This window comes from Anabrus simplex, chromosome 3, assembly GCF_040414725.1.
Source record: "Anabrus simplex isolate iqAnaSimp1 chromosome 3, ASM4041472v1, whole genome shotgun sequence".
NCBI classification, from domain to species: Eukaryota; Metazoa; Arthropoda; class Insecta; order Orthoptera; family Tettigoniidae; genus Anabrus; species Anabrus simplex.
In genome coordinates, this window is record NC_090267.1 from 367570716 (window position 1) to 367596260 (window position 25545).

Below are 25545 nucleotides of genomic sequence, written 5' to 3' on the forward strand. Positions count from 1 at the left end.
TTGTCTGTAGCCGAGTGTGTCTGTCCGATGTGGACCAACTTGGTTCATTCCAAGAAAGTGGATACTGCCTTGAATGAGACCTGCTGTGTAGTCTTTGGATGCCTCAGACATAACTAATGTCAAAGAGGTATACCACAGCTGTGGTACAGCACCACACCTCCTGTTTGATGGAAAGTAGTAGCTGAACCTGAGAAACTGAAACAAGAGATGGACAGTCGATCATCCTCCACACAGCCACCAAGTAAAACAATGTCTCACATTTCAGAAGAGTTTCATGAACAGCATCAAGCCTAAAACAGCTAAATGAAGCGCTCTCAGGAATCAGTACTGGCAGCAACAGTTGGCTCTATCAGAGTAGAATAAGCCAACAGAGGGAACTCCTGTTCATGCCTCACATTCATGGCTAATATGGAGAATGCTTAATAGGATAAGAATTGGCATTGGAAGAACTAGGGTCACCTTAAAAAGATGGGGCTGTACACAAAATGGTGTCTATGACTGTGAACATAGGAGGATATAAACTTCATGGTTTTGATCCATATTGAATTGTGATCACAATGATAAACTAATGTCGTAATGGTCCACCTTTTTAGTATTATAATATACACTCTTTGAATTACATTTCTAAACTAGGAACTAGTTTCGGCCTTGGCTGGCCATCATCAGCCTTAATGTAATACATCTAATAACTAAAACAAATGTACAAACACACAATTGACATTAAAAAAATCTGGGATGAACTATGTGTAAGATATGACAAAATTAAATTAGGTTCTAATTGAAGTTCCTAGTTTAGAAATGTAATTCAAAGATGGCATATTATAGTATTGAAAAGGTGGACCATTACAACATTAGTTTAATTATTGTTGTTAATATGACTGTGATGTTTTTCAAGACCTGGAACATCTGCATATTGCTCAAGTTGCCCTGGGGGAACTCAAACTCAGTGTGAAAATTTTGATACAGTTAGTGATACGGATATAGCAGCAGCTTCAAACTGGAGCAACTTACATTTGAAGAGAATGTGATCTTTTCATCATCATCATTTGGAGATTTATAAATTATAAATAAACAACAAGTGTTTCTCAAGTGTGTTCTCTCTCATCTTCTGATGTAATTATCAGATATTTCAGTCTACAGTAACGGAGTAGTGGTCCTTCAGTTCTGTCATTTCTTCATCTGAGGCTAGAGGGACTGCTATACTGCTGTTACTAGTAATAATATAATTCTCTTGAAAGTGTAGGTTTTTTTACAGGTATTGTGCATTACAGCATTTTGTTAAAATTTATCATAAACATGTCGCTAATAAAACCAAGCACTGGTAACACGGGCATAAGAGGAAAGGTAATCTTACATAGTCAGTCTCAAAACATATATTTTCTTGTGTATGGATGTTTTAAAAAATGCTGCTGTGTAGAGTACTGTTGAAGGTTGATTTCTCCAAGATTCAATTTATCACAGCTAAAGTGTGTGGCTTAAATAAATCCACCATATCAAATATATTGTTACGTGCCAGGCCTGTGGTAGCCCCGTTCGGTGCTTCCTGGAAGGGACTAATTAATCAGCTGACCGGGGAGCTTCCAGCCAGTCTAGTGGGCATGGCTGGTATTTCCGTGTATTGTTTTCATCGGCTGGCTTACTTGGTGTCAGTATGTTAGTGTTCGGTGGCGACAGAGGCTTTGGCTGTTGTTAGTGTTCCTGTGTTCAAATCCAGCAGTCTACAATCAGCTGCTATATTAGGTAACTGGACTTGGGAAGTGAAAGTAAGGATTAGTCGTCCCCAGGTATAACAAGGGGCCGGACTGCCTACTGTGTCATAAGGATGAGAGACTTGTAAATAGATGGCAATGAGTGAATGTGGCCATTCATGTTTAATTAGAATTGTGTGTGTGTGTGCATCTATCAGGTCATCCTGAAATAAATTAGATTAAGAAAATAGACGGAGTTCTATTTGTAGCAATATTTCAGGAGGCCAAGAAGTCGAACTTGCCAGGTAGTCCCAATGGATAAATTCATCCGTAAGTGATGTTGTGTTAAATAATTATTCACTTTGCATATTGTTGCTTTCAGTTTTTATCTGTTGTGCGATTGTCGCGGTGAATATTGTTTTAAGGGGTGGTATAACTTACCATGCTTGAAGTGCATTTTATATGTTTTTTTAAGAAAAGCGGGTAAATATGAAGCTAAATATCAAGTATTATTATAGCAATGTGAGCAGAAATCTTACCTCAGATGTTAATAGTTCAGCAATAAATCATTCTTCATCCTTCCTGGCGTTTAGTCCCGCATTGGTACAGGGTTTGCTTTTAAACATGCCATCCTCCACTTCCTGCGGTTAAGGGCATCAGCTTTAGTGATGCCTGCAAGACACATGTCTTCCTTGATGCAGTCAAACTATTGCTTCTTGCGACAACCTCGGGATTGAGAAACTCCAGGATTAAATTGGAGGGCTGTATGTATCATTGAGTCGGCAGGGCTTCGGACGACATGACCATACCATCTAAGTCGTGCTTCTCGCATCTTCTCTGGATTAGGTGCCACTCCCAATCGCCTTCGGACACCTTAATTTCTGACATGGTCCAATCTTGTAAGACCCAGTGGCCAACATAACATTTTCATCTCCATCATCATCATCATCATCATCAGTTTTCCACTCCAGTTGCCCGGGTGTGGTTTACGAGCACTCTCCACTTCTGTCTGTCCATGTACCACTCTTCTCTCAAGACGACATCCCAGCTGATTCCTCTTGTTCCTATGTCCTCTTTCACTTGGTCCAGCCACCTCTTCCTAGGTCTTCCTACCGGTCGTTTTCCGGCCACGACTGTGTGTAGCCATTGTTTTGCTGTCCTTCCATCGTCCATTCATGTAGAATTTGGTCGTGCTTTTTTGTTGTAGGCTATCATTCAGACTCGAGTGCAACTGGTCAGACCAAGGATTTGTAGACTTTTCCTTTCAGGCAGGTGGGAACTTTTTTATCATATAGCACACCAGTGACCTGTTCATATCACTATTGGAAGAGAAAGATATGTTCTTGGATTTACATAAATTCAAGTTTTTTCTATCATACACCATTGTAATATTTTGTTACTTTTATGTTTATGACTTGCAGATATCCTGAGACACTGCATCTCATCCTTCCACATTTGCATCAGTTATGTAACCTGAGAACCTGGCATGACAGTACAGCATACTGTTCGAGCAGCTATGGGCTGTTGCTCAAAATGCTTAAGGTTTTAACATCAGGAATAATATACTACTCATAAGATAATTAATGACCAACAGGCAACAGATTGGAGGTGGGTTTTTGTAACAAATAACTGTTAGCAACTCGTTTATCCTTAAGCAGTCTTTCACAGTTGAAGTAAGTTTTGTTTAGGAAGGTGATAGGGGAAAAGTTCCTGCTAGTGATTGACTTCAAAGTTTGGAGCTGAGTAGTATTCAGTCACTGAAATATATAGGTTATAATCCCACTCAACCATCCTAGATGTGGTTTACTGTGAGTTGTCGCTTTAACACTAGGTGAATGCTAGGGGAGTATACCTAGCATATGCACTAAGTACATGATGCTGTTGACACTTTTACCAAGTCTGTGAAGTACCTTACCTATCTTTACTTTTGCGTGATCGGGCTCAGAGGACCTCGTAATGCTCCAAGGGTTCTTCTCCATTGGTCTCCCGTCAGGTTTCCTGCTTGTCGTCGTCAATCAGCCAGCCTATGTTAATTCAGAGCAGGTCCTCATGAAGCCGACCATTCGAGTCTGCCATGGCCTACCTGGGCTTCCCTAAGGAATGAAATCCATAAGTATAACGGGCTATTGATGGTTGCTCATCCTTCTGAGGTTCTCCAGCTGGCAGTTATACCAAATTTGCTACTTCCCGCAGTCTTGTTTTGCATTGGGCCATAGATCTTCTGCAGGACTTTTCTCTCAAAGATAAGGAGTTTGTTCAGATCTTGCTTCTGTACACTAAGTCTTGCATCCGTATGGTATGACCAGCTGAATTAATGTTCTATTCAGTCAGATCTTGAGGTAATAGACTTTTTGACTTGAGGACTTGGCTGAAGCTGTTTCCAGCTTTGATCCATGTGTTGATCTCTCCCCTTCCTGATGTATTATGCTTCGTAAACATGGTTTCCAGGTAATTGAACTCATGGACTCCCTTAAATGATGTGCTCCTGACTCTTAAGAGACCTTAACCATCTTGTCACGTCTTCTTGTCTCCACAGGTACTCCCATCTTCACCTCATTGACGAGGAAGCCAAACTTACTCACCACGGTCTCCAGTAGTGTCTCCTCCATCGATTTGGACAGTAGGGCCACATCATGAGCATAGGAGAGGTGCATGATATTGAGGCTGTTGAAGTTGTCGTGGAATGTTTTGTGCATGATGTTTGCAAGTGCAAGATTGAATAAAACAGAGGATAATCTGTCACCTTGCCTCAACTCTGTGACAAAGCCAAAATTCTTGGTTGTGCAGTTCCTGAGCTTCGCCTTACCGTGTGTCCTACCCAAACAGGCTCGAATCATTCTTGTACTCTACAAATAGCACATGCAGGTCTCCATCATATTTCCACATTTTCTTGATCAGCTGTCGTAGAACAAAAATGTGATCCACTGTGGATAAAGCTGCTTGTAAACTGCCTTGATACTTGCTGATCAAGGGAGGCTGTTAGACAGGATCTTATTGCAAACTTAGTTTCATTTAAAATGGCATGGTTTTATAATACTTTCCCGCTATTCCTTCTTCATGGGCCACTTTGCAGGTTTCATACTGAGATTTTTTTAAACTTTTATATTAAGATGTCTATCGTTTGCACCAGTGTGTTCTGCATGAATGATTGAATTATTTTTCCTTATGTGACTATTCTGTTCTTTTTTCTAGTCTGTTGACAACAGTGAGCAAAAGAGTCTACAATCGCTAGTGCTTCAGATTTGCTCATATGTATTAAACAACATGGAAGAGTTTGTCTGGGATACTTATGCTAATCATATCATTCGAACATGCCTGGAATGTTTGAGTGGCATCCCTTCCGTGTCAGCTACTGGACAAAATAACTCATCGCAGAAAAGCACTCTAAATGATGTATCTGAGAGAACACGGGTCGAGAGGGAGGTACCGCCAGAATACAAAAGTCTGTTAAGAGAATATGTGAATAGACTCATCCTTTGGCCCCAGTTGAAAGGTATGATTTTCTTAATTTTATACATAAATGGATATGTTTATCTGATGATAAACATTAACAACTTTAAATACGGTTTTGAAACCTGGAATGCTAGACATGATCATTTCTTGATTTTATGGTATTTGAAATGAAATAAACAACAGGAACTTAGGTATCACCAAGGTCTTTGCTTGATTTTGTGTCATGGCATAAACCTTCAAAACTTGCCCAGCATTAATGTTATGTATTAAACATCCCGAAAAACTATTTATGGTTTGAAGAAATTTTTGAATGACAAAATTTGCTGGTGCATTCACCGGCATAGATTTCTTGCTATTCAATCCCATCTTTCTTCTCCCACGGTGTTCTCAAAGTTGTTGAACTAATTAAAAGCTTTTCCTCTCCAGTTGTCTGTTAACCCAGGATCACTGAGCAGGCATCCTGAATTGGAATTATCATGCAGTATAGTGACCTGTTTCGTTTTTCTGCTACAGAACCAGGCAGTTTGTTCTTTTCTCTGAATAGCTAAGCAGTTTCACACCAAACCATTCGTAGACTTTAAATTCTTGTTATGGTGGTGATTATTGTTTTAAGAGGAAGTACTTTAAATTATTGGTTGACTGAGAATTGAACCCTGTTTATAGTGTACATGTATAGGGTATTCAAATTATGTGACTCTTCGGCTGAATGGTCAGATTTGAGGCCTTTGGTTCATAGGGTCCTGGGTTCGATTCCCAGTCAGGTTGGGGATTTTAATCGTGTGAGATTAATTCTTCCGGCTTGGGGACTGGTTGTTTGTGTTTGCCCCAACACTATCCTCTTCATATTCAAACAAAGCACCATACTACCAACCACCACAGGAACGTGCAATAGTGATTACATCATTCCTCATAGGGTTAGCATCAGGAAGGGCATTCGACCGTAAAACAGGGCCAAATCCACATGTGCGACTCCACAAGTTGTGGAAAAGCAGTAGAATAATAATAATAATAATAATAATAATAATATGATGTGTATATTTAGATCATGAAAGTAATTGGATATTTTGTGGCAACTGCAGTTACAGGACATGTCTAGCACACCTACCAAGACGCATGGCTAGTGCATATAGTGGAGACCACTGCGTAGGCTACTTGGAGCCACAAGCATTGCTAATGCACTATGAGAGACTTAGTCTCTTTCACAAAATTTGATCCCTATATGATAATATATATAATATTGTATAATACATATAGGTGCCAACGCCACCAATATACATATCTGAAATATGTGTGTTGTGTTATCTACATTATTCGTATCCTCGTATACATGCCTTAATCATCAAACTGATTTCAGTTAATAACAAAGAAGCTCAGTATTCTTATCTGAGCAATGCAGTGTTCTGTGAACACTCGTTTTATGCAATGTGTCATGAAAGTGTTGTGGTGGTCTGTGATCTTCTATAACAGGGGTTTGGGCCGCATATGGCCTGCGAAGCCATTTTTGCGGCCTGTGAAAGCACTGTAAGAAATAACGTGTATAAAAGTCACAAACATATTTATTAGCTCGTTCGAAAACTTGTTAATTTTTATACACATTATAGACCCAAGTCAGAACTAATTATTCTTTAATACTAGTTCCTCTTTTCAAGTATTCACCTGTTCTCAACAGATTATTTTTGATTTTGAAACATTTAAAATCCAAATTTCAAGTAATAACGTATTATTTTTACGTCCCACTGACTACTTTTGATGGTTTTTTGGAGATGCTGAGGTGTCAAAATTTTGTCCTACCGGAGTTCTATTACGTGCCAGTAAATCTACCGACACGAAACTGACGTATTTGAACACCTTCAAATACCACCGGACTGAGCCAGAATCGAACCTGCCAAGCTGGGGTCAGAAGGCCAGCGCCTCAACTGTCTCAGCCACTCAGTTCGGCTCCAAATTTCACTCTCTTATGCAATTTTAAAATAATGTTTTAAGCAATTAAAATGATCAAACCCTCATTTCAGTTGAACTATGCATATTATTTCATAATGGTGCTTCTGTATTATTTGCAGAATTTTACGAAAATTGGCATATTCAAGTGCAGCCCACGAACATGACTAAGGTTTCCAAAATGGCCCTCGAGCCCTTACAAATTGGAAATCCCTGTTCTATAATATGACATACAGAGAAATCATCCCCAAAGATTTCTGTGTCTCGCACAAAATTATGTCGTGAATAGGAGCAAATGGTAACACCACTTGTAAGGTATATGTTACTCTGTATTAAGAACTTAAAACTGCAAAGAAATCATTCCTGTTACCTCAAAGAATACAAAAACATTCCATACTCGGGTTACAGTCTATGGAACATATCAAGGAAGAAATGGTTTTCATTCTGTGACGGTAGAGTTGTATGATCTGGGGTGGGCTGGAGGTTGGGGCACACTAATAAATACAGTAATTAAATGCTGAAGGGAAAAAAAAAAACAAATTTCCATGAGGAACAAACTTTTACTCAGCCACTTATTTGCCTAAGTACCTATTAGCAAGAAAACACATTATCAACAAACTATTGAAAGTTTATATCACAGACTAGCAGTTACCCGTGGCTTCACTCGCGTCGATTTTGTAATTTGATAAAAGAAACCGTTCCTAGGTACTGTACTAAGACATTATGTGAAAAATCCCTAAAGTATAAACCTCACTGAAAAATTGAGTTTCATTTAGCCCAGAAACTCTTTGTAAACCACATTCGTGGTATTGCTTTTTTTGGGCTAAGATGACAATGCGATATAGAACTGTACACGTGAGAAACAATCTTCTCTCTGGTAAAAAAAAAAAATTAATTAGATTCCAAATAGGCCCTACCTACTATTTCCACGTCTGTAACATCTTCAGTTTTTGAGAAATAGGTATCCCATAAAAGAGAATTCAACCCCTGTATCAGTCCTTCCCCCACCCCCACCAAAGTGGATTTTCCAAAAAACATTTTTCTTTATTTTTGAAGGAGATTCCAAGTACCAATTTTCATGTCTTTAACATCTTCAGTTTTTGAGATATCAGTATCCTCATGAAAAATAATTGAACTCTTTTTTCACTTCTCTTCACCCCCGTTAAGTGCCTTTTCTGAAAACAAACAAAAATACATGTTCCTGTATTTTTAAAGGACTTTCCAAACACCAAGTTTCATGTCAGTAACATGTTAAGCTTTTCACATATACTGTAGATATACCGGTACTCATTTTAAAGATTCACCCGCTTTTTGAATTCTTTTCAGCCCCTTAAGTGGATTTTCCAAAAAAAAAAGTGTTTCTTTATTTTTAAAAGAGATTCCAAGTACCAGTTTTCACGTCTGTGTTTTTGAGATATAAGTATCCTCATAAAATGAATTCAACTCTTTTTCAAACCCCCTACCCCGTTAAGTTAATTCCCGCCGACCCATTGCGTGCATCATTATTTTTAAAGGAGATTTCAGATACCAATTTTCACGTCCGTAAACTTCAGTTTTTGAGATATAAGTGTCCTCAAAAACAGAATTCAACTCCTTTACTTATTTTCACCACCCCGCCCCTTAAGTCGATTTTCCAAAAACAAATAATATGTTTCTTTATTTTTAAAGGAGATTCCAAATAGCAATTTTCATGTCTGCAACATCTTTATTTTATTCTAGATATAAGTATCCACGTACAAATAATTCACCTAATTTTTCAATTATTTCACCCCCCTCCCAAGTGGATTTTTTTAAAACAAAAGAATACCTGTTTATTTTTAAAGGAGATTCTAAATACCAATTTTCACGTCTGTAACATCTTTAGTTTTTGAGATATAAGTATCTTCACACAAAAAATTCAACTAATTTCTCAATTCATCCTCCCCTCTTAAGTGGATTTTCCCAAAACAAAAGAATACATGTTTCTTTACTTGGAAAGAATATTCCAAATAAAAAATTTCACATCTGTAATATCTTCAGTTTTCAAGATATATGTAACCTCATGAAAATAATTAAACACCTATTCCAAACGCCCGCTGCCCCCCTCCCCCCAAGTTGATTTCTTTCTGAAAATGTTAGCTTTTTTATTTTTAAAGGAAATTCTAAATACAAATTGTCACGTGTGTAACATAAATTAATTTTAGATATAAGTATCCTCATAGAAATAATTCAACTAATGTTTCAATTCTTTCATCGCCCCTTAAGTGGATTTTCCAAAAGCAAAAGACTACATGTTTCCTTATTTTGAAAGGAGATTCCAAATACCAATTTTCACGTCTGCAACATCTTTAGTTTTTGAGATATAAGTATCCTCATACAAAGAATTTGACTAATTTTTCATTTCTTTCACCTCCTCCCCCTTAAGTGGATTTTCCGAAAACAAAAAAATATGTATTTATTTATTTTTAAAGGAGACTCCAAATACCAATTTTCATGTCTGCAACATCTTCAGTTTTTGAGATATCAGTAAACTAATAAAAATAATTCAGCACACATTTCAGTCCTTTTTACCCCACCCCCCTTAAGTGGTTTTTACAAAAATAAAAATACATGTTTCTTTATTTTAAAAATAAAAATACCAATTTTCACGTCTGTAACATGTTAAGTTTTGATATACACTGTAGATATGCTGATTTAAAAAATTCATCCCCGACTCTCTTTTCAGTGGATTTTCCAAAAACAAAATAATACATGTTTCTTTATTTTTAAAAAGGATTAAAAATACCATTTCATGTCTGTAACATATTCAGTTTTGAGATATACTGTAGATGTGCTCTTTTTAAAATCACCCTCCTTTTCAGTTCTCCTTCAGTGGATTTTCTGAAAACAAAATATCTATGTTTCTTTACTTTTATAGGAGATTCCAAATACCAATTTTCACGTCTGTATCTTGTTATGTTTCTGAGATGTACTGTAGATATAGTCTTTTTAAAAATTCACCCCATTTGTCACTCCTCCTCACCTCCATTAATTGGATTTTCTAAAAACAAAAAATATGTGCTTCTTTACTTTGAAAGGAGATTCCAAATACCAATGTTTACGTTTGTAAACTTTTAAGTTTTTGATATATAGATTTACTCATTTAAATAATTCACCCCCCTTTTCACTCCTTTAGCGATGGAGTATCCGAAAATCCTCCCTTATTAAACCTCTACACTCGAATATAAATGTATCCCCAAAATTTTGTTTCTTTATGTCCAGTAGTTATCTGCATCTATCTATATAAAATAACATATCCTGACCGACCGACGCCGAGCCAAAACTACTGGACATAAAGAAATTAAATTTTAGGGATACACCATATATTACAGTGTAGGTGCTCACTAAGGGAGGATTTTTTAATATTCCATCACTATGGGGGTAAAAAGGTGGGTGAATTATTTAAATGAGTATATCTATATCTCAAAATCTTAATTGTTAACAGATGTAAAAGTTGGTATTTGGAATCTGCTTTAAAAATAAAGAAGCACTGGTTTTTTGGAAAATTCCATTAAGAGGGATGGGGGGCATGAAGAAAGGTGAGAAAGGGGTGGAGTACCTTTTATGAGGATATTTCTATCTCAGAAACTGAAGATGTTACAGTCATGAAAATTGGTATTTGGAATCTCCTTTAAAAATAAAGAAACATAGATTATTTGTTTTCGGAAAATCAACTTAAGGGGAACTGAAAAATCGGGGGTGGGGGGGAGGGTTCGTTTTTAAAAAGCATATCTACAATATATCTCAAAAACTGAACATGTTACAGACGTGAAATTTGGTATTTTTAATTTCTTGTAAAAATAAAGAAACATGTATATTTTATTTTGGAAAAACGCTTAAGTTGGGGGCAGGGGGAGTACTGAAAAGGGGGTTGGGGGTTGAATTCTTTCTGTTAGGATACTAATATCCCAAAAACTGAATATGTTACAGATGTGAAAATTGATATTTGGAGTCTCCTTTGGAAATAAAGAAATACATATTTTTTTGTTTTTGGAAAATCCTCTTAAGGGGGTGAATTTTATAGAAAAATTTGTTTAATTCTTTGTATGAGAATACTTATATCTAAAAAACTAAATATGTTGCAGATGTGAAAATTGGTATTTGGAATCTCCTTTAAAAATAAAGAAATGTGTATTGTTTTGTTTTCGGAAAATCCACTTAAGAGGGGGTGAAAAGATTGAAAAATTTATTGAAGTATTTGTATGAGATGTCACAGATGTTACAGTCGTGAAAAAATGGTATTTGGAAACACGTTTTTGGGGTACATTCAACTTGGGAGGGGTGGGGGCTGAAAAAGGATTTGAATTTTTTTTAATAGTGATATTTATATCTCAAAAACTGAAGCTTGAAAACTGGTATTTGCAATTTTTTTTAAAAACAATGAAACACATTTTTTTTGAGGGGGAATCGACTTAACCAAGCGGGGGATGAAAAAGGTGTTGAATTCTTTTTATGAAGATACTTATATCTCAAAAACTGCAGATGTTACTGACGTGAAAACTGGTAATAGGAATCTTCTTTAAAAATAAAGAAACTCCCCCGCCCCCTACTTGAGAGAAGACTGTTTCTGGCATGTACAGTTCTATGTGGCATTGTCTTCTTAGCCCCAAATGGCAATACCACAAACGTGGTTTCTGTGGTAAATGAAACTCAATTTTTCGGTGAGTTTTTACACTTTAGGGATTTTCAGATAATGTCTTAGTACAGTACAGAGGAACAATTACTTTTATCAAAGTACGAAGTCTACGCGAGCGATGCCGCGGGTAACTGCTAGTTTTATATATGTATATTGCAAGTATGTTGATTGAAACCCTGACGTTTTTATTATTCATTGCAGTAGGCCTTTCCAACATGTTACTTCTTCTGTTTGGTGACACCACCGGATTATCAGTAATAGTAGAAATGTCTTTCGAACATGCCACGTTTAAAACTAAAGACTGAAAAGTTTCAGCTCAATAATTGAGAAATATTGTTGATTGTGACAATCACAACAGCCCACCAACATGAATTTGGAAATGTTGAAACCTGGAGCTCTCCAACGTTTCGTATGCAGTTCATTTGTCTACATGATTTCAACGCATTTCCATTGCTTCTGTATGGGGTATTACCACCTCTAGCCGCAGTTACAGCTGTGATTCGATCAGGCGTGCTCAGGATGCAGTCTCGAATGTTCTCTTGTGGTATGAGCTCCCATTCTGCCTGGAGCTCGGTCTGAAGTTGAGCCAGTGTGTCAGGGGAATGACTCCTAGTACATCTCGTATCCCAGACATGCTCTATCGGGTTTAGGTCAAGATATGAGCAGGCCACACCATGCAATTACTCATGTGCACTAACAGCAACATGTGGGCGAGCATTGTCATGCATCAGGATAAAGTTCTTGCCGATGACAGGTGCAGAAGGCGCCATGTGATCAAATAGTCTTCTTGATGAATCAGTGGGCTGTCAGACAAATACAAGCTCTGTGCATGCATCAGTGGTGATCCCACTCCAGACCATCACAGTGCCTCCATTGAATGGTGTTCTTGCGGAGAAAGTACAAGGTGAATAACGTTCGCTGGACCTTCTCCATACTCTCTCCCTTCCATCCAGTGCCCTCAAATAGAATCTGGATTCATCCGTAAACAGCACTGAGTTCACTATTCCACAGTCCAGTTTCGATGGGTGTTGGTGAATTGCATCTGAAAGGTGCGATGCTCACGTGTAAGCGGAAGTCCTGTGGCGGGCCTCGTGGACTTTAAATCCGCTTCATACAACCTCCTCCTCCTCACTGTCCTTTTACTGATGTTTGTGCCCCGTACTTGCTGTAAACTATTCCTAGCCTCCACAGCTGTTGGGTGTTGATCACGAAGAATTTGCATTACGAGAAAGCAATCATAGCGCTCAGTAGTGCTTTTCCAGAACTGGGCCTGCTGGTGCAGATATTGTCCTCTCTGTACCTTTTAACAGTTCTGTACACGTTAGAACAAGATGTGTCTATAACGTCTGCTACGTAGCGTATACTTTGCCCATCCTCCACTAATGCCACAGGCCTTGCTGCGTTTTCAGGTGAAAGAGTCATCATGTCCTGACTTAGAAGTGGGACTAACTGTTGTAGACAAACCATAATGTCCACAAAAATACGTGGCATGAGAATTCACAGGAGTAAACCTTAAAACAGCTGTTAGTGGTTATTCTTGTCCGAAAGTGGGAAATGGCGGTATTGGTGCTGTGATTGTCACGATCAATAATGTGCATCAGTCATTACGGTGAAACTTCTCAGATGGGCTATTGTTGCAGTGTCATAACATTTAATTTATAGGCTACAAGGTTTCAGATGGAGTAACAGAAATTTTGTCAGAAATTTGCAGTGTATCACTTTTTTGCCAGTAAGTGTATTTAGCCATTTTTTTTAAACATAAGAAATTTTAAAATGTTTGATTGTCAGTTTCTGTATTGCTCTTGTAATCATGATAAATAATAAGTATAATTATCATGGGGCCCAAGTTAGTACCTGCTGGGCATTGATGATTGTTTGCATCCAGATAGGTTTGAATTTGTAGTGCTGCTGTATGTTGGAAAATTTCTGCCTTTACGTCTGCTGTCACTGCTGGAATTTCTTTGGTGATATTTGTTTTTTTGGCATCTGTGCTTCGTGGTTTGTTTTCAAAGGTAATTTGACCACCGTGCTTGCCTGAATTGATGCTGCCTGCTTATTTTTATGGGATTAACTGAAAGGGAGAGTTTAACATATTGGATGCCAAAAGCAGTTTTGAAAATTTGCTCTTCTGGGTCGAAACTTTATTTTTACCCTCTGCAAGTGGACACGGGTTGCAACATTTTGCAATAGGCACAAAGATGGCGCATATACTTCTGGCAAAATGATATGAAAACGGAGTAATCATATCTGGAATCCCAAAATAAATTCATAATTTCCCTTACAGCAGATCACTGCAATATCGAAGGAAAACTTTCGAACTTAGCATATTGTTATTAATAATACAGTTTTAAAATAAAATCGATGTACTAATCTTGATTGTATATTGAAAAAAAGTCAGAAGCAAGTTATCTAAAATATTAACAGAATAAATTTAATTGGACATATTATATGTTAGAACTGTATGAAAGTGAAGGAGATATATTCAGAATTAATATTTATGCTGTGTGAAATGTATTCACAGACAGTTTAATAACATATGCATTTAGAATACATCATATCAGATGAGTGTATTGGAGTAACTAAACATCATTACCAAGTGTCTGTTCCGACCTCATTCGGACAGGTCCCTGAGAACATGTGGTGCTAGGAACCACATGCTGGTTCATACATATAGAAAGATGAAACATATTTAATTACACATATACTAGTTCATTAACATCATATCTACATTATGATACATCCATTTAACATGTCGCTCATGTGATGACCGGGCGAGTTGGCCGTGCGGTTAGGGGCACGCAGCTGTGAGCTTGTATCCGAGAGATAGTGGGTTTGAACCACACTGTCGGCATACCTGAAGATGTTTTTTTTTTTTTATGGTTTCCCATTTTCACACCAGGCAAATGTTGGGGCTGTGCCTTAATTAAGGACACAGCCACTTCCTTCCCATTCCTAAGCCTTTCCTGTCCCTTTGTCGCCATAAGACCTATCTGTGCTGGTGTGACTTAAAGCAAAAAAAAAAAGCTCACGCGATGGATTTGATATTCATAGAGTTTATCCACGCAGTACATTTCATAATAGTTCCCTTCAGGCCGCCCTGCTGCTTGTTTATAACTGACTCACATGATTGCACATGAAGGTGCCCGACCATGCCTGAGACAGGCTACCCCAGGAAGTGGGGCAGTGCCAGTGCAGTGGCACTCTATGCAACCACAAACATACTGCGACACTTAAATGTATCACATTCAACTTCAAAAATGTTGAATTTAAATTGAACAAATAGTCATATCATGAAGTTCTCTCACTACCAATACATATGCTGATTACGAGACACGCACAACTTCAACCCAGTATAACTTAAGCAAAAATGTACACAGCTGTTCAGACAATGAAGAATAAACGAACAAATTCAAATGCTACAACAAAAAGTACAGCACTAAACACAAACAATAAAGGACAGTGATCATAATTAAAATCTTACAATATAACAGCAAAGAATTTAAAACCAACACAAAATGAGACACTGAATGTATTTGCAAATGTCAGTCTTGAGCTGGCAAGGGACATAATTTATGTATAGAACGCCTTAAAATTCTATTGCTGGTGCAAATGGTAACCGTACACACTCGTCCATCCCTCCCAGGATGAGTTTCCTCGACTGTTGAAAGTCGCCAAGACAGAGGAGGAATGTTGTCATCCTTAACTAAAACGATAGTTCCAGGTTGAAGGTTAGGCTGAGTCTTCAACCATTTCTGCTGCTGTTGTAAGCTATTAAGATAGTCATTAGACCACTGTCTCCAAAAGTTCTGCTGCAGCGCCTGGATGTAGCGCCATCTGGAAGTATAATGGTGCACACCATCACTAAGGTCAGATTCAGGGAAGGATAGCAGAAGAGCTCCAATCAGAAAGTGGCCAGGAGTTGGGTATGAGGGTTCATCAGGGTCGTCTGAGAGTCTAACGAGCGGTCGTGAGTTTAGGCATGCCTCTGTTTTGCAAAGCAGGGTATAAATCTCATCATACGTCAAGCAGGCATTGCCAGCAGTTCTTCACAAATGATGTTTCATGGATTTCACTCCAGCTTCCCACAGTCCACTGAAGTGAGGCAAATCAGGGAGAATGAAATGGCTTGCATTGTTCAGCATTTCTGTCTTCCACTGCTCCAACTGGTGCACTTTCAGCAATTCATTTTTAGCTCCTACAAAGTTAGTAGCATTGTCAATATAGAGGCTTCTACACCTCCCCTCTCCATAAGGCGGCAATGAAGGCCTGTGTGGTTAAGTCATGAACTAATTCCAAGTGTATCGCCTTGGTGCAAAGGCAGATGAACAATGCATTTTACCTTGATCTTGCTCCTGGTTGCACACTGTTTAATGTAAAACGGGACAGCGCAGTCAACTCCCGTATTAAAAAATGGTTGCGATGGAGTCACTCGAGGAGAAGGTAGTTGCCCCATGAGTTGCGTTGCTGTTGAGGCTCGTAGTTTGAAACACTTTACACATTTGTGAATGACAGTCCATACCACTTTCTTTATGCTCACTACCCAATATCTGGACCTAAGTGAAGCTGTTTCATGATTTGCACCAGCATGTAGGATGGTTTAGCTGTGATGATACTGCTACATGGCTGAAAGCAACGGGAAACTACAGCCATAACTAACTCCCAAGGACATGCAGCTCTCTCTGTATGAATTATGTATTGATGATGGCTTCCTCCCGGGTGAAATATTCCAGAGGTAAAGTAGTCCCCCATTCGGATCTCTGGCTGGGGACTACACGAGGGCGGGGCAATCATCAGGAAGATGGATACAGACATTCTGCGTGTTGGAGTGTGGAATGTTAGAAGTTTGAATCGCTGTGGTAGGTTAGAGAATCTGAAAAGGGAGATGGATAGACTAAAGTTAGATGTAGTTGGTATAAGTGAAGTACGTTGGCAGGATTTCTGGTCAGGCGACTACAGAATGAACCATTCGTTAGTCTGGTCTCTCGACAGAAACCCATCCCATATGGTTGCACCTACGGCTCGGCTACCTGCTTCATTGGGACACGCAAGCTGCCTCACCGCGGCAAGGTCACATGGTTCATTTGCCCTCAATGACACACACACAGTGAGACCTGCTGTTCAACAAGATCTGCTGCTGGCTTTCCTGCCATTGTTCCCACCTGTTTGTACCAGCAGTCATTCTCACTACTTTCATGTCTGTTACTTCTATGAGTCCATCCAGTTTTCACTTCCGTAAAGCAAAGTTGGTTTGAAAACAGACTGATGTAAAGATAGTTTCGTATGGGAGCCGACTTCCTTCTTACAGAATACTGTTGATTGCAACTGCAAGCTCACTGCATTAGCTTTACTGCACCTTGATTCAATCTCACTTACTGTATACTACCATCCTGGGAGAACACACATCCTGAATACTTGAAATTATCTACCTGTTCCAGCTTTGTATCACCAATCTGACATTCAATTCTCTTGGATCAATCAGTTTGGTCTTTGAAAGGCTCATTTTCATACCATGCTCATTGCACCTATTTTCAAGTTCCAAGATATTAGACTGCAGGCTTTCGGCACAATCTGCCATTAAGACCAAGTCATCAGCATAGGCCAGACTGCTTACTACATTTCCACCTAATTGAATCCCTGCCTGCTACTTTATACCTTTCAGCAGATGATCCATGTAAACTACGAACAAAAATGGTGAAAGAGTACAGCCTTGTCTAACCCTTTTTACTTTAAAGTTAGCATGCTGGTACTTCTTCACTCTGAATTCTTTTTTTACAGTAAATTGTGCTTTTTAAAAAGAAAATTATAAACACTAAACTAAATAATGTGTTTTCATTGTTTCAGAGATGTCGTATGATACTCTAACTTCAGGCTTACTTCAAACAGTGTTGTATGCATTGCGAGCTGTTGATGAAAAGTTGTGCAAGATGTTTGTTAAGAAGTTATTGAACAATTGTTTCCTGCCAGGTGTTGGCAAGAGTGGAGAATGCGAGGATAAGAAGCTGCCCGAAGATGCTCAAAGTATTCCTGAATTGTTCTATAGTGAACCTGCTGTGAGACTTATGGAAACAGCAATTGCAGTATCTCCTACGACAAAGATTTCAACGCAATTTTATGCTTTTATTTTCATTGGCAGACTTATTGCCTTATCCAAGGATCCATTAGCTAATTTTGCTGTGCAAAGGCTTCTTGCTAATTGCAAGTGCAAAGTTGAGGTATGTACGAAAAAAAAAATACGTTACAGTATATCTATTAAAACTTACATCTTCACACTCCACCCATCCCATTTTTTGCACTCTAATCATCCAAGAATAATGGCCGAGAGGATTTATAGTGCCTGTCACCCATAATCTGCAGGCCTTCAGGCTGAGTAGTGGTCGCTTGGTAGAGGCCAAAGCCCTTCAGGGCTATTGCACCATGGGGTTTTGTTTTTATATACCGAGATACATGGCAATACAGAACATTTCTTAATTTCATTTCAGTTCGAGGCCATGTTTGACGAGATTGCAGATGGCTTCGAAAGCATTTTTTCCCGTGGTAATATTGGAGTCATTGTAAATCTGGCCCAAGCTTGTGTCAGACTATCAACAAGACAAAGCCAGTTCATAAAGGTAAGTTATTTTCCTGTATTCACTTACTTCTTCTTCTTCTTCATCTTTTCATCTTTTGAGACCACATTTTATCACTTTAATCAACCCTTTGATTTGTCGATTTCTTGGTAGGAACTGTCCAAGCCTTGCGTTCCTCCCAGTACTTCTTCATATGTGTTGATATTCTTGCCCTTTCTTGTGTAGAGGATATTCTAGTTGAGATTTTCGTCTTTGTGTGTGTAAAGTGGAAAGTCATATTTTTAAGTGTTGTGTTTACTTTTTTTCTTATCCATAGTGTCATCTGGTGTAAGGCCAATTTCTTTCAAATCCTCCCTAATTTCTTCTATCTATCTGCATCCAGTTGTAGTATTTTTTGAAGCAAGATTGTACTGCACTAGCTCTTTCAGAAGTCATGAATCTGGCATTCTCAGGATGTGGTCAAAGTACCCTAAACTTTTCTTGTGCATGGTATCAGTAAAGGGTTCTAATTTCCGATATACTACATTGTTAGATACTATTTGTCATTGCCCATCTTTTTGACAGCTTTTATTGATACAAGTTCTTCCAATTCATCTTTCGATCTTCTGTAATCTGTCAGTGTTGGATTGTTTGTTTAGATGGCATAATGTTTCTGTGGCATATGTGGCTTCTGGCTTTATGACTGTATTGTAATGTTTGATTTTTGCATTAATGGATAAGTAATTCTTGTTGTAAGTTTCCCATGTTAACTTTTGTGCCTTAGATAATTTGTTTGCCCTTATCTGAATTGAAGGTTTTTCATTTAAATTATTTCTTATTAACTCCCCTAGATATTTGAATCGTGTTACAGTTTTAATTTTAGTGCTGTTAATATGTATATCCTTTAATTATGTTGGTTTCCGGATCATAATTTCTGTTTTCTCAAATGATATTTTAAGGCCAGTTTTATTTGCAATATTGTGAAGCTCTGATGTTTGTGTTTTTGCTTCATCTAAATCTTTGGCTAGTAACGCCATGTCATCTGCAAAACCAAGGCAATTGGTTTGGATTTTCTTACCTATTTTATTATTTAGAGGGCATTTTCTAAACCATTTTCACATTACCATTTCTAGTGCACAATCAAATAGTAATGGTGATAAGCAATCACCCTGCTGTAACCCAATAGTTACTTAGAATGGGTCTGATAATTCGCCTCTGAACTTAACTTTTGATTTAGTCTCTGTAAGAGTTAGTTTTATCATATTTACTAATTTAGGATGTAATCCCATGTGTCATAAAATTTTAATAAAGATTTCCTGTGAATACAATCATAGGCCTTCTTGAAGTCCTTAAATGTTATCACCATATCTCTGTTTCTTTTTCTGTTGTAATCCATTGTCAGTTTGAGACTCATAATTTGGTCAGTGCAACTCCTCCAAGGCCTGAAACCTGCTTGATATTCTCCTAGTTCATTGTCAAGTTGTAATTTAATTCTATTGAGACTAATTCTAGAGAAAATTTTATAGGTAATGTCCAGGTGTGAAATACCTCGGTAGTTATAAGGATCTGTTTTGTCCCCTTTTTTATGTAGTGGATGGATGATGGCTTTTGTCCAATGTTCTGGAACTTTTTCTGTAATCCAGATGTTGACTAGTTGTTGATGAAGGGCAATTATTGCTAAACTTACAGCATATTTCCAAATTTCTGTAAAAGTCTGATCCTCTCCAGGCACTTTAAAATTCTTCATGTCATTCAGTGCTGTGTAAACTTCCTTTATTGTAGGAGGGTTTATATTCCGTGTTGGGGTTGTTATCGGTGTACCGGGCGAGTTGGCCATGCGGTTAGGAGCGTGCGGCTGTGAGCTTGCATCCGGGAGATAGTGCGTTCGAATCCCATTGTCGGCAGTCCTCAAGATGGTGTTCCATGGTTTCCCATTTTCACATCAGGCAAATGCTGGGACTGTGCCTTAATTAAGGCCACGGTCGCTTCCTTCCAACTCCTAGGCCTTTCCTATCCCATCGTCGCCATAAGATCTATCTGTGTCAGTGCGACGTAAAGCCCCTAGCAAAGTATCGGTGTATTGACATCTAACATCATTGTTTCTTCACCAATTTAGGAGTGTTTTGAAATATTTAGCCAGGATTTGTGCATTGTCGTGATTGTTGTGGGCTAATTCACCATTTCCATCTTGTAATAATAAGGTTGGGAGCTTCATATTTAGTCAAATGTTTTTAAAAATTTTTGTAATAATTCCATGAATGTGATATTTTGAATTTTCCTTCTGTTGAGTTCAGAGTTTCTTTACGATACTGTCTTTTTATTTTTCTTAAGGTTTTAGTTGTATCTTTCCACTGTTAATATAAAATTTGAAAAGATGCTCCAGATTTTTGGGACTGGTGCGATAACCACGCTTTTTTTTTCAATCATATCACCACATTCATTATTCCACCGCTGATGTTTTTTATGAGGCCTTATTGGGGCCAATTCTTCTGCAATTTGCTGAAGGTTACCAACTAGGTCATCTATGTTATCTGTGATTTAAATTTTTTCTGTTGCTTTTTGATTATTTCATTTTTAATTAGCAGTGTTGGATCTATTTTCCTTTTTGGTTTATAGGCTTGTTGTTGTAGTCTCCTTTGGGGAGTTAATTTGATTTTAATTTTAACTACATAATGATCTGAGCCTGTGTCTATTCCTCGAAGAACCATGACATTATAAATTTCCTTGTGATATAATTTATCCATAAATACATTAATTGCCATTCACCTTTAGTGTAATTGGGATGTTTCCATGTTTTGACTTTTTTTTTTTCCCTCTTAAAATGTGTAGATTTCGATATTAGGTCATGATTCCTGCAGAGATCAATGAGTTTTGACCATTTTTATCTGTTCTCTTCTGAGCAGGCTCTGTTTAACTAGTAAGACCATTTAATAATATTTACCTAAAATATACAAGATGTTCGGGAGATAAGAACAAATATGTTTTTCTGCTGGTTATAGCTAGGGCCCTGAATACATATGATGTCAAAATAATTTTCTTCTTCTTCATCTTCTTCAACCTAGCCATTCTCCCAATCATCCGGGATCAACATTCCTGGTTACTCTCTTCCAGTAACATCCTACTTCAAAAATTAAAAAATGATATTGAAAATTTGATGTTTGTAGCTCGGGCAGTATTTAATGATGATTGACGTAGGGCTTTTTGTGACCTACATTATAACATTTTCCAGTGTGAAACATTCGCTTCTGGTATGTAGAATGTTTTCATACAACTTACGCATACATACTATCTGAAGCTGCAGTGCATTGGTGTATTTAAAATTGTTTGTTGCACATTACGCATACAGAATACATCCTGAAGCCAGAGTGAAGTGATGTGTACAGCTGCAGGTTGTAAAAGTAGTTCTATTAGGCAATACTGTATGGCTAATCAGAGGGGCATGGGGGAATTCTTAAAAAAGCAATTATGATCTGTGAAAAATGGAAAATAAAAATGTAAACGGCCTATGGGATGGGTTTAAGGCAATTGTTCAGGGGTGTGAAAACAGTTACAGTATGTACTTTTAAAGGTAGTAAGGAATGGTAAGAACCTGTTACATTATACAGTAAAACTTACTCAAAGCGGAATTACAAGGGACCAAAACAATTTTCCTTATTAGACAAGTTTCTGCATTACACAAAACATTGTTTTTTTTTTTTTTGCCTTAAAACACCAACCACCACCACTGTTACACAAGACATGATACAGTATACAGTATTTTTAAATATTATTCTGAGCTTACCTGTAGGCTATCTGACCATGCATGACGCTCGGCTTTTCCGATTGATGTACGTAGTACTTTTGTACACTGATTTGCTAATTATTATAACTGCGGTTGATTATTACATACAGCATGATACACGGTATATCATTTTGGCACTATCATATCACTATAATGCACTGTTTCAGAACACTATATATATGCTCCTTAACCTTATTTCATTACAACACTGTATACAGTACTTCACAACACGAAGCTTTCTTACACAGATTAAACAAACAAACTTATTTCCTCTTCTTTCTAATCATGTCTGTCTGAATGTAGCCCTGAGCTGAGTACATTAGTTCAAGAAAAGTACAAGAGTTAGATGCAATGGCAAATTGCTTTACGTCACAGAAGGACTGTGGGTTTGTTCATAGGTTCGAATCTTGTTTTGATCTTCATCTTCTTGCTCATCTTCTTCTTCCATCTCCTCCTCTTTCTTGGCTTTTATCACTGCTACTAGGACTTTAGCTGATTTGAAAATGTGGTGTGTTGAAGGTTGTTCATCACTTTGAATGAAGTTCTCTGCCTCGCAGGGAACGTTTCTTGCTTGACACAAGACATCCACTTGGTTATATAATATGGGGGACATCCGAAGGATCTGCACATAACCTCCTGTCATTTCTCCTTTTCATCTTTTGAACCTGGCATAAAATTATTTTTTTGGACTAAAGGACAGAACATTCTGGGTTTCTATGGATGTTTCTACATATTCAGAAATTTTTCTTTGAGTAGCCAGTGTTCTTGTGAATGTGCTAACATGAACTGCCCTTCCCTCATAGTATATGACTTATACTGAATGTCCTCTGCATTACAGTGCAGATTATTCCCTTGGGCACCTGGAGATCTCTGGCGGTGGCCCTCATGGCTATTCTGGGGTACCAGCTGTATGAACTGTGTGGTGTCCTTATACAGTATGAATGTTTTGAATGCATTTTTTGCTTGACTACATGCGACACATCCCGGCTGGAGGCTTCCAACTCCTTCCAAACTTTGTGCACAAATGACCTGTCTACTTTCAAAATATGTACAATCTAAACAGCATTGTACTCTAATGTATTGCAACAATCACAGCATGTTTTTTCATCTCTTGCATTAGCAAATAGTCTGACATTGATGCTCTTGGTAGTTTGCTTTTGAAACTCAAATGTCGGGATTCTGATGTAGCTCACTAGTGTAAGACTTTGAACCAACTTGCCCTGACAGGAAGAAATATTTTTTTAGTTACTTGAAATATCAGAAAGAATGTATTTATGATACTCTCCTGGTAATTTGAAGATGCTCATGCTTGAAATCTCTTATCTTTATAGCAGTTTGGACTTAAAATTACAATTTTTACAGTGATACTTTTTAATTCTTAAATTTGTTTTTATATTTACATTAGTAAAGTATTGCAGACTAATGTTTGCCTTCTAGAATCTGATGAAAGCTCTCCATTGTAGCGACGCAGAGCAGAATAGTCTGGCTTATCTTGTTCTTGGATTAGTGAAGCATGAAGACTGGAAGCCAAATAAAGAAGAATTGTCTGTGCAGCTGAATGGATCTGTTTTGCTTCAGACTATGTTGAAATTCAACAAGCCGATCAAGGTAAATACTTTCATCATAATATAAAAGTATACCTGTACACCTACTTTACTGGAGTAAAAATCTTCATTTCTGATGTCCTCTACATGGTGATGATACAAATTAATAATAAACAATAACAATTCAACGATTCAGAGCAATTCTATCGTAACTAGCATTTTTCACATCAGCAAAACTTTCATATCTGCTGATCAGCATTAACACCAGTATTTACTACATGTATGTACGGAACAGCAAATTGTTACGTCCCGTGTGTCTGTTGTTTATTCATGACCTCTATTGGTTATTGCCCTGTTAGTTTCCTTTTGTTTGTGTAATAACAGTACAGTAGAACCTCGATAATTCGAAATCGGTTAATTCAGAATCCTGCCTAATTCGAAGAAGCTCTCGTTCCCGGAAACATGAGATATAGTTTTGCATGTTATTTCAATTGTTTAATTCGAAATACGGATAATTCGTAATTCGAAGTACAATGTCGGCCCCATTACCAAAATTCAGACTTTTAATTCAAAACTGCCTTTACATTTAAAAACAATAGTATGTTACAGAGTAATTTCAACTCAAAATTTATCCGTTCCGCGTCATAATAGAGCGCACGTTCCGGAACGTGGGGGGTAGCTTTCCGCACTTACACTCACTTCGGTGGGTCTACAGTGCGCTTCATGCTTGCTAAGTTGAATGAAATCGGAATTCTTTTGTATTCAACCTTTTAAGGAACGCTGTAATATCACACAACAGGCAGTGTGCGGGAAAACAGAATCCACGAACACTGGCGATGCCGACAGTTGACGAAAAAACGTGGCTCATATAATAAATTCGCAGGCACCGAACAATATTGTCATTGCCGGTGAAACTGCATTGCTTTATTTTCATGCGAGTCCGAACGGTCTTATGGTTTTAAAGGAGAAATTGCCAGCCGGGAAATCGTACAAGGGTGAGGGATGGGGGTCATAGTAGTGCGTTGCAATGCACATGGATGCGAAATACTTTATCCCCTTGTCATAGGAAAGTTCGATAAGCTACAATGTTTTAAGGGCGTTGGGTACTTTCCATGTCATTACAAAGCATCTAAAAATGCAAACAGTACAGAAATCCAAAAAATAATGCATTTGCACAGGGGAACCGGCATAATTTATCCTCGTCTTTGAATTGTGCGATTTTTTTCTTTCGTTGCGTGAGGTTATGTTTTTCAGTGATTTATCGAAGTGCATTATTTTAAACATTGTAAATGCACCTTGTTGGATACATTTTGGAAATAGTTTTTTCCATGGCATTTGAAAGGTTTAAACTGTGAATCGAGGTGATTGCATGTATTAATGGGTCTTAGAATACTTTGTGACGTGGCAAGTGTTTACATTTCTGAAGTACGAGAGAAGTGCCATGGCGGGAAATCGTACAAGGATAGAGTCATAGGAAAGTTCGATTTTAAGGGCATCGGGTACTTTCTGTGTAAATACAAGGCATCTAAAATGAATACAGTATAGTAATCCAATTAATAAAGCACTTGCACATGGGAGCCAGCATAGATTTCTCCTCGTCTTTGAATTGTGCTTTTTTTCTTTCTTTCTTTCTTTCGTTGCGTGAGGTTATGTTTACCAGTGAGATATCCGAGTGCATTATTTGAATACTGTAAATGAACCTTCTTGGATACATTTTGGAAATAGTTCTTTTTTCATGGCATTTGAAAGGTATAAACTATGAAGCAAGGTTAACTGCATGCAGTAATGGGCCTTAGAATATTTTGTAACGTGGCATGGGTTGGTACTTCTGAATTGCGAATTGGCGGTTAATTCGAAATTACGTAATTCGAAGTCCGATTTTGAGTCCCAACGACTTCGAATTAACGAGGTTTTACTGTAGTGATTTTTGTCATTAATTATT

At 37.8% G+C, this 25545-nt stretch overlaps 1 protein-coding gene across 1 annotated transcript in view; it reads left to right on the forward strand.

Annotated features, from left to right (window-relative positions):
- LOC136867351 (nucleolar protein 9) overlaps window positions 1–25545 on the forward strand; it is a 50410-nt gene that overhangs the window by 11437 nt on the left and 13428 nt on the right. Inside the window, exons 3-6 of the mRNA XM_067144521.2 lie at window positions 4881–5181; window positions 17575–17945; window positions 18213–18341; window positions 23497–23667. Coding sequence (XP_067000622.2) covers window positions 4881–5181; window positions 17575–17945; window positions 18213–18341; window positions 23497–23667 — 972 coding nt within the window. The remainder of the gene's footprint in view (window positions 1–4880; window positions 5182–17574; window positions 17946–18212; window positions 18342–23496; window positions 23668–25545) is intronic.